Below are 13,555 nucleotides of genomic sequence, written 5' to 3' on the forward strand. Positions count from 1 at the left end.
GGCACACCCCTAATGGAGTGAAAATAGGCAATATCTGTGGAAATCACAAATTAATTGATCCCTTGGCTCAGCAATTTTGCTTCTGGGAATTTACTGAACAGGGATAGCTTGTGTGGACCTAAAGGACCACATACATAGGTTATTTATGGAAACCCTGAACTCCAGTGTCCATTAAACTCAGGGCTGATTCAATAAACTAAGGTACATTTATACAATGGAAAAACCTGTAATAGAAAAAAAAAAAAAGAGGAAGCTCTGATATGAAAAGATCTCCTAAACAAGGTATAGAATGGTGTATTTATAATTTACGCTAGCTTTTGTGGAAAGAAGTGGGAGACTAAGAAATAAGAAAGATAAAAACCTCTAAGGGAAAAGATTCTGAAAACATTTTATATATATGTTATATATACTCATCTATATATATTATATATATAACATATTATATATATATAAATAATTGAATCACCGTGCTATACACCTGAAATTAACACAACACTGTAAATCAACTATACGTTGATTAAAAACAAAGAAATAAGAGAAAAATTTAAATCTGCATATTTACATTTGTTACAGATGCATTTAGAAACCCTGGGAAAATATGCAAGAAATTAATAATTACGGTTACAGGGGTGGGAAAGACTTTTCACTGTATACATTTTAGATTTTTTCAACCATAAAAATAGATTATTCAAAAATTAACGTTAAAAAGCCTGAAGGAAGGAAGGCTCTACCCAGGCTCCCTTCTCCAGTCAAGTTCGTCACTGCATGTCCTCCTCCTCCATACACTCTGTGTCCCCACTTGCCTGCCCTATCCGGGCATCACTCAGGTTCTGTGTCCCCAGAAGAGCGCCCTTCTGCACTCTGCTGCACTGTGCTTTTTGGAAGCTGCACGTAGAGCTCTGAGCTATAAGCTTCCTTCTCTCTAGACGAAGACAAGAATAATATTTGACACTAAATCTCAGACAGATTAAATAACTTGTCACACGGCACACTCAGAACAGAGCTGGGACTGGAACCACCACTGAGCCCAGTCTAAACACATTTTATACCTTCTCCCCACTGGCCCCCGTTGGCCTCCAGGTACAGCTCCCAGAAACTCCAGCCCCTGGCCCCTTGGTCTGACTTATGCCCTAACAGAGTTCTGTGCTCAGTGACAGGCAATCACACTGAGCTCCAGGGAGAGAGGGCAAGAGGAAGAGAAGAAGGAAGGAAGGAGCGAGCGGGAAGGGGTGGGGGAGGGGCACTCACTCTTGCAGAGACAGGTCCGAATCTTCGGCATTTGCTGTCCCCAGGTCTGAGTCGCAGGACATGGGCTCCTCGGAACGGTCTGGACTCTTGGAGCCATTCTCTTGGAGGAGGCAGCTGTCAGAGTTGAGGCTGCAGGAGAGCTGGGATGAACGGGCCGTGTCCAGGCTGAGGGAGGAGGCCGTGAGCTGCCTGTTCCGCCGGATCTTATGGCCCGAGTGCTGCACCTCGATGTCCTCCGAGCCTGAGGAATGGGAGATGGAATCCAGAGACCCCTTCCGCTGTAGTCCTGTGCCAGAGGTAGTGAGGACATCGAGCTCCAAGAGCGGGCAGAGCCCAGAGAGGGCCAGCGGGGTCAGGGTCCACTCATTTAGGATGGCAGACTTGTAGGAGAGCTCGAAGGACAGGGATGTCAGGCCCTGCAGGAAGCTCAGGAGGAACTCGCTCTCCTCGGCGTCACGGAGCAGGGCCGTGGGCTGGTAGTACTCGCACAGGCGGGCCTGCTCCTGCAACAGCAGCTTCAGGTAGCACTCCATCAGGCCGTCGTTGAGGGCCAGCCGCAGCCAGGCCCGGCAGCGGCCCACATCCGTGCTCACGAAGATCAGGTGCTCCAATTCCGAGATGATGTGTCTGGGAAGGTGGAGAACAAAAAATGTCTGCAAGTCACTGAGAGGTCATTTTATCCACTGGTTAGCAAGAGCCAATAATGGTGACTGAAAATATACACCGGCATGAAAAATTCTTGTGTTCCAAGGGGAATTTAGAAAGATTCAGCTCTAACCCCCAACTTTTGTAGGTGAGTGTCCTGAAGGATGGTTGCTATTTTCATGACAACTACCCATCGGGCCCCTGACATCATCTGCTCATCCAGGACATGTCTGCTGAGCCCCTGAGGGCAAGGTCCTCGGAGCTGTGAAGACACAGGGTAAAGACATGGTCCCCACCCTTGGTCCAGGAAACCGCCTTTCAAGGACATGCTGAGGTGAGCCCTGTTGTAGCAGAGCTGGGGTGGGGACCAGGCAATCACCTCTGGGTTGGAGTAAGAAAAATGCCATAGAAAGGGTAGTATCTGAGCTGGGCCTTGAGGGATTGGAAGAGGCAAAGATGGAAGGAGAGCCTTCGAGGCACAAGGGACTGATGGAGAAAAAAGCATAAAGGGTAGGAAAGCAACAGACTGTAACCGGAGTGGGGAGTGCTCCAATTACAGCACGCGGAGGAAGAGTGGGCGACTGGGTTGCAAAGCCAGGTGACGCAGGGTCTTGAGTATCAAACAGGGGAGGCAAAGTGGGGTGATGGCCCCCACACCTGGCTGTGCATCGGGATCACCTGGGGAACTAGGCCAGGATACAGGTTCTGGGGCTCCAGCCAAGTGAATCAGACCCCAGGCTGGCATGTGGGAGCCTGTGGGCTACAGGGCTTTGCTCAGGAAATCGACGTGCCCGCATCCACACGGACTTCAGGGTGGGGTGCTCCAACCCAAGCCGACCCCACCTGTACAAAACTCAGCCCCCGAATGCCTTGCTCTGATGTAAGTGCCCCTCGTCTCACTACCACCATCCCTGTGCACCTCTCCTCCACGGGAGTGCGGACTGGACTCTTGCAGAACCCAGTGATGGAGCTCCGGTCAGCGGAAGCTCAGTAAACGTTGGCTGACTCACCAAAGGAAGATGGAATGAGATAAGGGGGACAATTAGAAAGGCACTGCCACCCCGGAATGAGGTAAGAGCCTGAGACAGGGCAGTGGCAGTAGGAATGGGAAGGAAGATCAGAGACTGACAAGGCACCTTTGGGCAGGAGGTGGCATTTAATAGCCTCGAGAAGCACAGTGCCAGCTGCTCGCTCCAAAGCCCAGGCGGTTCAGGGCAGGGCTGGCAAGACAAGTGTGTCAGGGCGCATATTCAGATGCTCCAGCTGGATGCCACTCTTCTTAAAAAAAAACAAAAACAAAAAAACCCCCCAAACCCTACCTTGTTACAAGTATGATACTTAGCACACAGATGTGCAAGCATCCTAAGGCAGGGGCAACAGACTTCTGCAAAGGCCCAGACAGTAAAGATTTTAGGCTTTGCAGGCCACACAACCTCTGCTGCAACTGCTGAATTTGCCAGAGGGGGGTAAAAAGAAGGCTCCCGTTCAGCGTCCCACACTCTGAAGCTCCTCCCTGATGTGAACCCCCTGCCCATCCCCCGCTCAAGCGGCTCTCACTTGCGGGTGATGGCTTTCAGGAGGGGCCAGAAGACAGGCTGAGGCAGAGGCTTCTGGTGGGCGCTTTTCTTCCTTTCCCTCCGGCCTCGGCTCGGATGTGCTTGGCGTGCAGGCCGTGGAGGAAGACGGCCTCCAGGGCGCTGCACGTGCTGTTGGCATCTCCGTCTTCGCTCGTGACCACCGTGTCCAAGGACACGTACTGCTTCTGCAGCGCCTTCACGGAGCCCACTAGCTTCTTCTTGATGACCTGGGTGGCGCCAGACACAACACAGGCCTTTAGAGGCTCCTGTGGCGACCCCTGCAATGTAACTCTGCTTGTCGCCAAACACAAGGGTTCACATGCGTGCACATGTCTACGTATCTATGCAGCAAAACTACTACAGGCTAACGGTAGAAGATAAAGAGAAAGTAGAGAGAAGAGGAGGAAAACTGCACCGAGAAGTGTTATTTTTTGCAAAGATACTTGTGTTTTTTAAGTGTTTGTTTGTTTATTTGTTTATTTATTTATTGGCCGTGCAGCTTGCGGGATCTTAGTTCCCCAACCAGGGACTGAACGCGGGCCCTGGCAGTGAAAGCATGGAGTCCTAACCACTGGACCGCCAGGGAATTCCCTGTGTGTTTGTTTTTTAAACCAAACTTCAGTGAACGGATAGCCATATAAACCTGTGTTTCAATACTGGCTCCATCAGTTACAGCTATTCGAGCTTGGGTAATCCACCTAAGGCAGGGGTAAGGCAGTCCACCTTAATCACATGACCAACATTCCACAGAGAGTCAATAAGTGACGAGTCAAAAGTGCTGCTTTAGAGCAATAAAAACCCCCCAGAAACAGGAGCCTGATCCACATGAAGAAAGATCCCAGACCTGGCAGTCAGAGCCTGGGTTTCGTCTCAGCTGTCAGTCACCAGCTGGGTCACTTGAGATATTTCACTTAATCTCTCTGAGCCTCAATTTCCTCATCTGTTAAATGGAAATAATACTTCGTGATTTACAGCACTGGGGGGATTACTCTTTGAGGGCAGGCGCGGGTCTGTCCCAAAGGGTGGGTAGAAAGGGCTCCTGACTCCACACCAAACGCTGGCACGAAAAGCAGGGAATGAAACGCTACTTTAGATACAGAGCTGAGGCTGCCAGGGGGATGCTGCAGCTGAAGCTGCCAAGAACCCACAGGGGCCGGGAAGCAGGGGCTCACAATTCACATTCAGGGCCTGGGCCCTGCAACTGTCCCCTGACTCCTGTCCCAGCCCAGGGTCGGCCCGCTCAGTGGGAAAACGTACAACTGAAACGCCTTCAAAAGGAAGGGCTCTCTTGCCACACAGCTGCTTCTCCTTTGGGCTGCAAGGGTCTAGCTTGAGCAGCACAGGGTCATCTCTAAAGGGGAACAACATGGGTTCTGATCTCCATTTGCCACGAACCAGCGAGGCGCACTGGAGCACGTGTCGGACATCTCAAATGGAGACTATGACCGTACAAAACGCTGAGCACAGAGCCTGATATTTCCCACGGATAAATGGTCTCTCTAGCCCTCGTGGATGTGGCCACCCACATCTACAGACAAAGAATGCCACTGCCTAAATGAGGGTGCGCCCGCAGCTGACGTCAGCACACGGAGAAAGCTCTCGGGGCAGCTGCCCTTCTCCTGGGGTGGCTGAGGCGCAGAGCGGGTGGGGGTGGGCCTGAGCCTGGGAGGGCTGCGGCCTGGTCTGGCCCCACCCCAGCCCCTGTGTAGACCAGGACTGGACAGGCACACTCACACCGAAACAGATCTCTAGTGGCCACATAGCGAAGCATGAGCGGACACCAAACACCAAAAACAAAAAGTTACTGCTCTCAAACACTCATGGCCCAAAGAAGTTAATAAAACCAAGACACGAAATGAGTTCCGTGCCCTTCACAGGATTGCCTCATTCATTCCTCATAACCACCCTGGGAGTGTTTCATGATCTCTGTCTGACAGATAAGAAACAGAAGCTGACCCAGGTCAATGAAATTCCCAAGATCCCAGGGCTGTTCAGTGGCCGACTCCACCACCTGTTGCCAGCACAGCGGCAACCCCAGCTCAAAGGAACGCCCCAGACTCCAGAAGGAGTGTGATCACCCCCCCTTCCCGAAGAGGGGGGGGTGGGTTAGGACGAAGGCAGGGAGGGGCAAGGGGGCAGGGGCGGCCTGGGAGGAGGGCTTTGCAGGTGGGCGCCCAGGTGAGAGGTGGCAGTGGAACACGGAGGCCAGTCTGGCAGGAAAGGTTTACAGGAGGATGTGAGCGTGACATTTGGAAATGAGAGGGGCAGCGTGGCCCTCAACGGTGGGAGATGCTCTGATTCAATCCCTGGCCTCTGGAGTGGGCAGAGGGTGACCAGGATCCAGAGCCAACCTCCCGAAGTAAGGACATGCAGAGGGAGGGAGGGGTGTGGAGGGTGGCCCCTGCAGAGCCAACTGTGGTCATGGCGTGACACACCCCAGAACATGGGCCCCTGGCCGCAGGCCCTGTCTCACTGCCTCACCCTCACCTCATTCCCCCTCCCACCTGCCAGGGACTCTCAGGGCCCTCCTCCACACTCCGGCCACCAGCGCCCCAGGCAAGGGGACACGTGCTGCAGACAGTCCCTCCGGACAATGCTCCTTCCAGGCCACCTTGTGCAGCCCAGGAGACCAAATCCAGGTTCTCTGGCTCCAAGACCCTGGCCTCCAATCCCCTTCAGCAATCCCAGAGGCCAAAGGCCTCCCCTCAGGCCTGCCTCTTCTAGACAGGCCTCAAGCTCCAAAGCTGCTCTTCCCCCAGCCAGCCACAGGCCAGGCCAGGAAGGGCTTAGGTCTCAACAATCTCAATAACAGCCTGGGTCCATGAAGGCCTCACTAACTAATTAACTGAAAATCACATTCACGGGAGGGAGGGAGGCCTGTCAGTGAGTGGGCACTCCAGCCCAGTAAAGGTCTGCTAAAAACCCAAAGCAGGGACTTCCTAGGTGGCGCAGTGGTGAAGAATCCGCCTGCCAATGCAGGGTTTCCTGCTCTGAGTTCGAGCCCTGCTCTGGGAGGATTCCACATGCCGCGAAGCAGCTGGGCCCATGCGCCACAACTATTGAGCCTGTGCTCTGGAGCCCGTGAGCCACAGCTACTGAGCCCATGGTGCCACAGCTACTGAAGCCCACGCGCCTAGGGCCCGTGCTCCACAACAAGAGAAGCTGCTGTGATGGGGAGCCTGCGCACCGCAATGAAGAATAGCGCCCGCTTGCAGCAACTGGAGAAAGCCCGTGTGCAGCAACGAAGACCCAACACAGCCAATAAATAAATTAAATAAATACATTTAAAAAATTAAAAAAAAAAAAAACCCAAAGCAAGCTGACGCTGAGGTCAGAGCAGGGTGAGATACGTAACTGTCCCCTAAAACCAAGTGTCAGAAAAGCCACAACGTGGCTGACGACAGCACAGAGGAGAACGGCCATGTGACAATTCACCAAAGAGGACTGAGGCTTTGGGGTTTGGGCCACAATTCAGGGCACACCTTTCTTTGCAAGAAGCCAAAGCACCTCACCTACGTGGGTCTGCTCCATCATGCCTCACGGGGCAGGAACCCGGCTCACAGGCAGAAGCCTGACAGTCTGTGACACGAGAACTTGCTGATGGAACCACACTGGGGCTCTGGGCCTCCTGACTGCTGGGTCAGCACTCCATCACTCTCCAGACCCCCCGTCTACCTTCCGATGGGACTACTTTTGCTTCCTGTCCTCAGAACACTCTGCACGGACACCAAAAACCAAACCAAACCAAAGAGAGCGGGGGCTGCAAGGAGACCTAGGCTAAAAAGAGTAAGGAGAGAACATGGGCAACATTACCAAAGGGTTCTTCAAACATCCCCAGTGGAGTTCAGAAGAAAAGGTGACTTCTGCCTGCCCTTTAGGCAACTCCTAACCCCGAGAAGTCTACCTCTTCCCCGTAAGTACTGATTCATCCTGACACAGCTCTCCTAGCTTCTCTAATCTCATTTACTTCTTAAACCAATCCTGTGACAGAAGGTTGATCATCCCGGTTTCACAAAGAAAACTGAGGCTCAGGAGACAGAACTCTCTGGTTTCCTTATTCTAAGTCTTGTGTCTTTCACCAGCTCAAACAATCTCAGGTCTTTGGTTCCAAGAGTTTCAGGCAAAACTGATTACTTATAGACTCAGTAATAATTAACTTCACCCTCAAAAGCTCCATTTTTAACAAATAAGGCTAAAATCAACAAGAAACAATCTCACCCATCAAGTCTGCAGTGCCAACCAGCTGAGGCCAGGTCCTTTCCATGGTCCCCAGGTTTCACAGATGTCCTTTCTTAAATGTTCCAACACACAAGAAGGAATTGTTCTGGTTGCTCGCCTTCTATATACGTCCAATTTCACTTCCTTCAGAGATCAAGAAAGAAAACAAAAGAATGGCTTATATGACACTGACGTTAAAAGAAGAAATGGATGGCTTGGCTTCCCTGCTTCTGAAACGCTCCAGCCACCAGTAAACAGAAACCTCTTCTCCTTAGAGACTTCTCAGCCATTCCCAACAGCCTCCTCTCTAGGGTCTGAATCCAATCCTGTACTGGGCTGTTCAGAACAAACAGCCTGATGTTTAAGCCATCCAGCTGCTGTACCAATTGATGAGTCATGGTTTTCAGTTGGAAAAGAATGACAAACTTATCAGTGGGTAAAGAATGGCCAAGTTATCTTCTGATTCAGAAAGGCAGCTGATCTTTCAGACATGTGAGTGCTAAGTGAGTAAACTGCACCTCCTTCCTCCTGAAGAAAGCTGGGTTTCTGGACAACTGTCCTGGATTGGGGGCGGGGTGGGGGGGGGGTTGGTGCGATGGAGACACTGTGCTGTGGGAACTGGGCTTTGGAAGCAATTGGATACCAGCGGGAGGGCGGGAAACGTCTACCCTGTGACTCCCAAACCAAAGGCTAGTGAGGCCACAAAGGTAAAGTCAGTGAACACTGGGCATCTTTCTTTCCTCCCTCCTTCCTTCCATTCAATAACACCCATCACCCCCATACTCTTGTCCCATCCTTAGGATTCCAGCAGGGACCAAACTCTGAATGACTGAAAACAGGAACTGTGCCCGACACATTCCCCACTGCATGTCTAGTGCCTAGAACAACGCAGAGCACACAGTGGTGCTCAAAAAACACCTGCTGCATGAGCAGAAGAATAAAACAAACACAAGGCTCAGGGCAGGGATACAATTCTGAGGTATACAATTCTTAGCCATGATGCAACTCCTTCCATTAAACCACAATGCCAGCAGGCTGAAACCATTCCGATATATTGCACCTTAATGGGGGGGATACTGAAGGAGAAGGGCAATCAACTTTCAGAGGAACAAGACTATAGATGGCAAGCAAACGCAACGGGTCCTGTTTGGGGCCCTTTAAAATTGCTGCCAAATGGCCAATCCTCGGAAGCCAGGTCACCGGAATTTGGAGAGACGGTGTTGCCCAGAAGCCCAGGAGATGATAAATGCTGAGCATGGGGCCCGAGTGCCTCAGGGATGTCCCTCTGCCTCAGCGACTCAGATATCTTGGCTCCCCAGGTTCACGGGTAACCAAATGGCCAAAACCCAAAGATCCAGCCCCTGCAAAAAGAGGAAGCAATTCAACAGCCTCTGCACCCGCCGAAGCCTTAGCCTCCTGGGCACCCTCTCCCCTACACTCTCCACAACGTGGACCATCATCTCTGGCGACCGCTGGGCTCCCTGTGTTCAGTGTTGGGACAGGTCTGCTATCAGCTCTAGCTGGGAGGAACACCGGGTGAGGGTCCTTCACAAGTGCCAGGACAACACACGTAGACACGGTTCTGTGGCCGCAGCCACACAGTGCTGCTGAGTTTCTCTCCCGCCAGAAAACCAGCCAAAAGGAAGTGATGGATTCCAATGGCCCAGGCTATGAGTGAGCTAGGTGAGTGGCTATTCCTTACCTTCCGGTATCTGGGTGATACCTAACATTCCAGAAGCCAGCACAACTCATTTCATACGAATGTGAGACACACAGTCCCTGGGAGAAGGTACAGGGGACCAGACACCCATGGAAAAACCCCTGACCCTGACCCAAGGCGGGGTCTCTACTTCTCCACACTTAATTACCACCTTAGGCTCGGCTCAGTCTCTAATTGCTGGGCTCCCAGCAAGCACCTAAATTTGGTTGTTGAGGGGCAGCCGGTGGGGTTAGCAGGGGATTCTGCACGAAACTCTCACACTGAATGGGGATGGGGCCAAGGGGGAAATGGGTACAGAGTTGAGGGGGGGACAGCGGAGGTGAAGGGGCAGGAGACCTCAGTTTTTATACCATTGGGTGAGGGTGGTAGGAACTGGGGCACCAAGAGTTGGGGGCAGTTTAGCAAAGACTTAGGGATGGGGGTGTCCTCTGATGGTTGGAGATGGAAAGGAAGTACATGTGGGCCAGGAAGTTAGAGGCTGAGCCTGTGAGGACAAAATACACCTAAACTGGGACTAGGGCTGAGATCAGAGTTATCAAAAGAAAAGGGTGTGCTCAGCAGGGCATCTGCTCTTGCGGTAGGTCTTAAATGAGAGTGGGACAGAAGTGGGGTGTGCAGGATGGGCAGACCTTGGGGAGCTGACCAGGGGGGTGTGGGAGATTCCCATAAGAAAGCTGATCCCGAAAAGGGCAAACCAGAATGTGGGGTCTCGAGGAGGCCTGTGTGCAGCACGAGGATTGCCAAAGGGGCTGAGAAGGGAAGATGAGATACGTGAGAGGGAGGCGGAGGGACGTGGCCAAGGTCGGGGCTGGAACTGGGCTGCAGAGAGGTCAAGGGGGAGGCTGCACTTACGCAAGACCGGTGGTGAGGGGGTGGGGGTAAGGAAGAGCCGAGGTCCGGTCACGAGTGGTAAATGGAGGGCACAGGCCAGCAGTGGCAGTGCGGGCGGAAGGCTAGGGTCGGAGTGGGGCGCGGGGCTCGGGCTGGGAAGGGTGAAGGCTCTGAAGCGGGACAGGCTCAAGGCACCCAGGGGTTTGAGATCACGGAGAGGGCTGCCGCCCCCTCGCCGTTCGCGTCCCGGCCTCGCCGCCCCGCTGCTGCCCGCCTCGCCCCCAACCCCTAACTCACCAAAGGGAGCGGGGAGGGAGTGGGGGCACTGCCGCGCGCCGCAGCCCCTAAGCCTCCGACGGTAAGCTGCGGCCTCCCGGCCACGGACAACAGGAAGCGACTCCTGGGGCGCCCGACGCCATCACGGCCGCTCGGGGGCCGGCCCCGCCCTGCCGCGCGGAGCCAATCGCGAGCCGCGGAGGAGCCGCGGGGCGGGGCCAGCGCTCTGGCAAGCCCAAGGGTTCCCAGCCCGGGAGCAGAGACTTGGGCCAGGGGGCTCGCGATCCGCGCAGCCCGGTCGGGCACAGCGAGGCAGAGGCACTGACGCCAGACGGAATGCGTTCTCACTGCCTGCCCTCCGCAGGGTCTGTGTCAGACGAGATCCTGGCTTTTGGGGTCCTGACCTTATCTGGCCTCAGCACCATCTGCGTAGAAGATGGTTGAAGGTTGCCAATTCGCTGAAGGTTGCCCACTTGTAAGATGCGACCAACGCCTACCCTGTGTTTGCTTCCCCCAGGGCATCAGCGTATCCTGGTGGGCAGAGCCCAGGCCCAGCTTAGAGCCTCCCTCCTGCCTGGTGGCTCTGAGGAAAAACGTACATGTTTTGCGCACAGCTTATGCCAAGGGAGTGCCTTGAGGTCCCCTGGGCATTCTCCTGTAATGCGCCATCATTCCGGGGCAGCATATACTCAAACAGTTATTCTCATAGCGGCTTGTAGTTTGCTTTCCACCGTAGAAGTGCTATTTCTCTTTCAAATGGAATCAGAGCAAAAGGTCAAAAGTAGCAGGGGTGTCCTGCCATACTTCAGACTTTTAACACATGCAGGCTTTGATCCACACAGCCTGGGGTCTGAGCGTGGGCCAGGGGCAGAGAGGTACCCCTACATGCTGGTCCAGGAGACCTTGGGGTGGCTTACAGGGCTGGGGGGAAGGCAGGCCCGTTCTTGGGAAAAAGCTCCAATGATCTCTGCTGGGGTTGTGTGCTCCGTCTGCCTCTCCAGGGAAGGTGTCCCTCCTATCTCTGGAAGGTTGAAGTCCCAGTGTAAGCAGATTGGAGGGGTGGGGGGTGGGAAAGGGTCCCAGGAGGAAGAGAACCCTATCTAGTTTTCTGACATACAGAAGCCATTTTCTGACCTAAGCCTGGCCACAATACTTGCCCTTGAACAAGTCTCAGTAATTGATGACCTTAAAGCAACAAAGGAATGCAGGAAAAGCAATCAAGAAACAATAATTGGGCAATAAAAACAGGAGTCCTGGTTCCTCCTTAAGGGAGAGAGATAATACTCTGATACATGTCTTTGAGTTGTACTACAGGAGCTAAGGGCCCCCACCCAGGCGGAGGGCTGTAACTACATGCTCAGACCGCAGACTGGTGGAAAATTAAGGAATGATGATGTTGACCTTTTCTGACCCTCGTGACTTCCGTCAACTAAAGCCTGGACTCTGTCAACCTCTGCCCCTATTCTATGTTGGGTTCCCCTCTGCTGAAGCCCCTTCATGAAGGGGCATACACCACCCAAACCCCTTCACGAAATATGCATGTACCCTTAGTTGAAAACTGCCCCAACTTTGCTGTTTGGGGAGATGCCGTTTTGGGAAAGATCCTCGGTGTTCTCTGTAGTTGCTGCAAGTAATAAATCCTTGCTTTTGGTCTTTGACTTGGTTGCGTTACTGAATTGGTCGACTGGACCTGCTCTGGGGTCCTAGCCACCGGAGACCCCTGGACTCCACCAGGAAGGTTTCTAAATGCAGAAGTGGAAGGTAGTTCTCAAATCAAATTCTCAACCCAATTCAGGTGGAGACACCATATATATAAGAGGCTCGAGGTAAAAGGGCGTGAATTGGAAAGAGAGGGAGGAATATTCATGAGTTATCCAAGAACAGGGGTGTGGTTTGGACCCAGAACTGATGCAATACTCGTTTTCATTCCTTATATGGGGTTACCCAGTTGTCGTGGCAATTGTCAGCTGTCCTGGCGCTGGTGGGTGTGTCATTTAGCATGATAATTCATTACAAAGAGCATACAATGAGGCTCAAGGTCTACTGAAAGTCAAATCTTCTTGAACCTAGGTGGTTCTAATCAGTTCTTCTTTTTCTCTTTGCAGCTTCGTCCTGAAACTTAGATAAGAGCAATTTGTTTCCATTTGAGGGAGGGGCAGATGTATGATTCTGGAGCAACCTTGGTAATAGCTGTCTTTTGGCTCCACACCAAAGAAGAGGCGAACCCAGGTAACACCAATGACTCTTTCCACTTATAGAAGTGGCTGTTGGTGTTGTGGTCTGCCCCTTCTGTAATTCTCCAGGAGGGAGAACTGTTGTGGTCCCATCAGGGGTTGGGAAAAGAATTTTCAGACATGAAGCATTTCACAAGAGAGTGCGTTTATCGAGAACAGAGAGCAGGGTTTAGTGAGGGGCGCTGTAAAGACAGCAGGACGACTTCCTGGCAGACCAGGGAGAGCCACGCTTCTGATGGTCTCACAGCCAACTTTTATAAGCCCAAGACAAGGAACATGCCTGCGAAGAAAAGGGCATTAATCAATTGGTCAGTGCACCATAAGGCAAAAGGTGTCATTAGGTGACAGGCTAGGGTCCTACGTGGTGAAGACCTTCTCTAATATGGGGTTGGGTTATTGGCTAGCCCAAGTCGTGAATCACATATTGCTATGGGGGGGGGGTCAAGATAACTCCGGCATTTTGTCTTGTGACTTTGGTATAGTGTTGGAGGAACCGGTAGAGGTAGGCAGGACATCGAGGCTTATAATGCAGGACGCAATGTTTATTGTACCAGTACATGCCCAGTGGATTCACATCCAAAGACTGAGCCCAAAACCAAAGGAAAGCTTCTCCTTTTATAGACCAGTTCCCGCACTTTTGGGAGCCTGTAGCTATGTTTATCTATGCAGAAGCAATGTACAGAAGCCAGAGTGCATACCTTAGTTTTTCCTTATCTCTTTGACCCAGATGTTTGCGCTGCCCATGGCGGGATCTTGTGAAAGAGGCCATAAGTTATTTATTCCCTGGGGCTTCATTTTCCTATGTT

The 13,555-nt window shown here is 52.5% G+C and overlaps 1 protein-coding gene across 4 annotated transcripts in view; it reads right to left on the reverse strand.

Annotated features, from left to right (window-relative positions):
* Nucleotides 1-10,673, reverse strand: part of LOC130839716 (pleckstrin homology domain-containing family M member 1-like) — a 51,185-nt gene extending 40,512 nt beyond the window's left edge. For all 4 annotated transcript variants that reach the window (XM_057714016.1, XM_057714017.1, XM_057714019.1 and 1 more), the window contains exons 1-4: nucleotides 10,537-10,673; nucleotides 7,689-7,832; nucleotides 3,451-3,697; nucleotides 1,249-1,875 (exon numbers count right to left, since the gene is read on the reverse strand). In XM_057714016.1, coding sequence (XP_057569999.1) covers nucleotides 1,249-1,875; nucleotides 3,451-3,697; nucleotides 7,689-7,734 — 920 coding nt within the window. In that variant the 5' untranslated portion in view covers nucleotides 7,735-7,832; nucleotides 10,537-10,673. The remainder of the gene's footprint in view (nucleotides 1-1,248; nucleotides 1,876-3,450; nucleotides 3,698-7,688; nucleotides 7,833-10,536) is intronic.
* Nucleotides 10,674-13,555: the final 2,882 nt, after the last annotated feature.

The sequence above is a fragment of the Hippopotamus amphibius genome, chromosome 17 (genome assembly GCF_030028045.1).
Source record: "Hippopotamus amphibius kiboko isolate mHipAmp2 chromosome 17, mHipAmp2.hap2, whole genome shotgun sequence".
Classification (NCBI taxonomy): Eukaryota; Metazoa; Chordata; class Mammalia; order Artiodactyla; family Hippopotamidae; genus Hippopotamus; species Hippopotamus amphibius.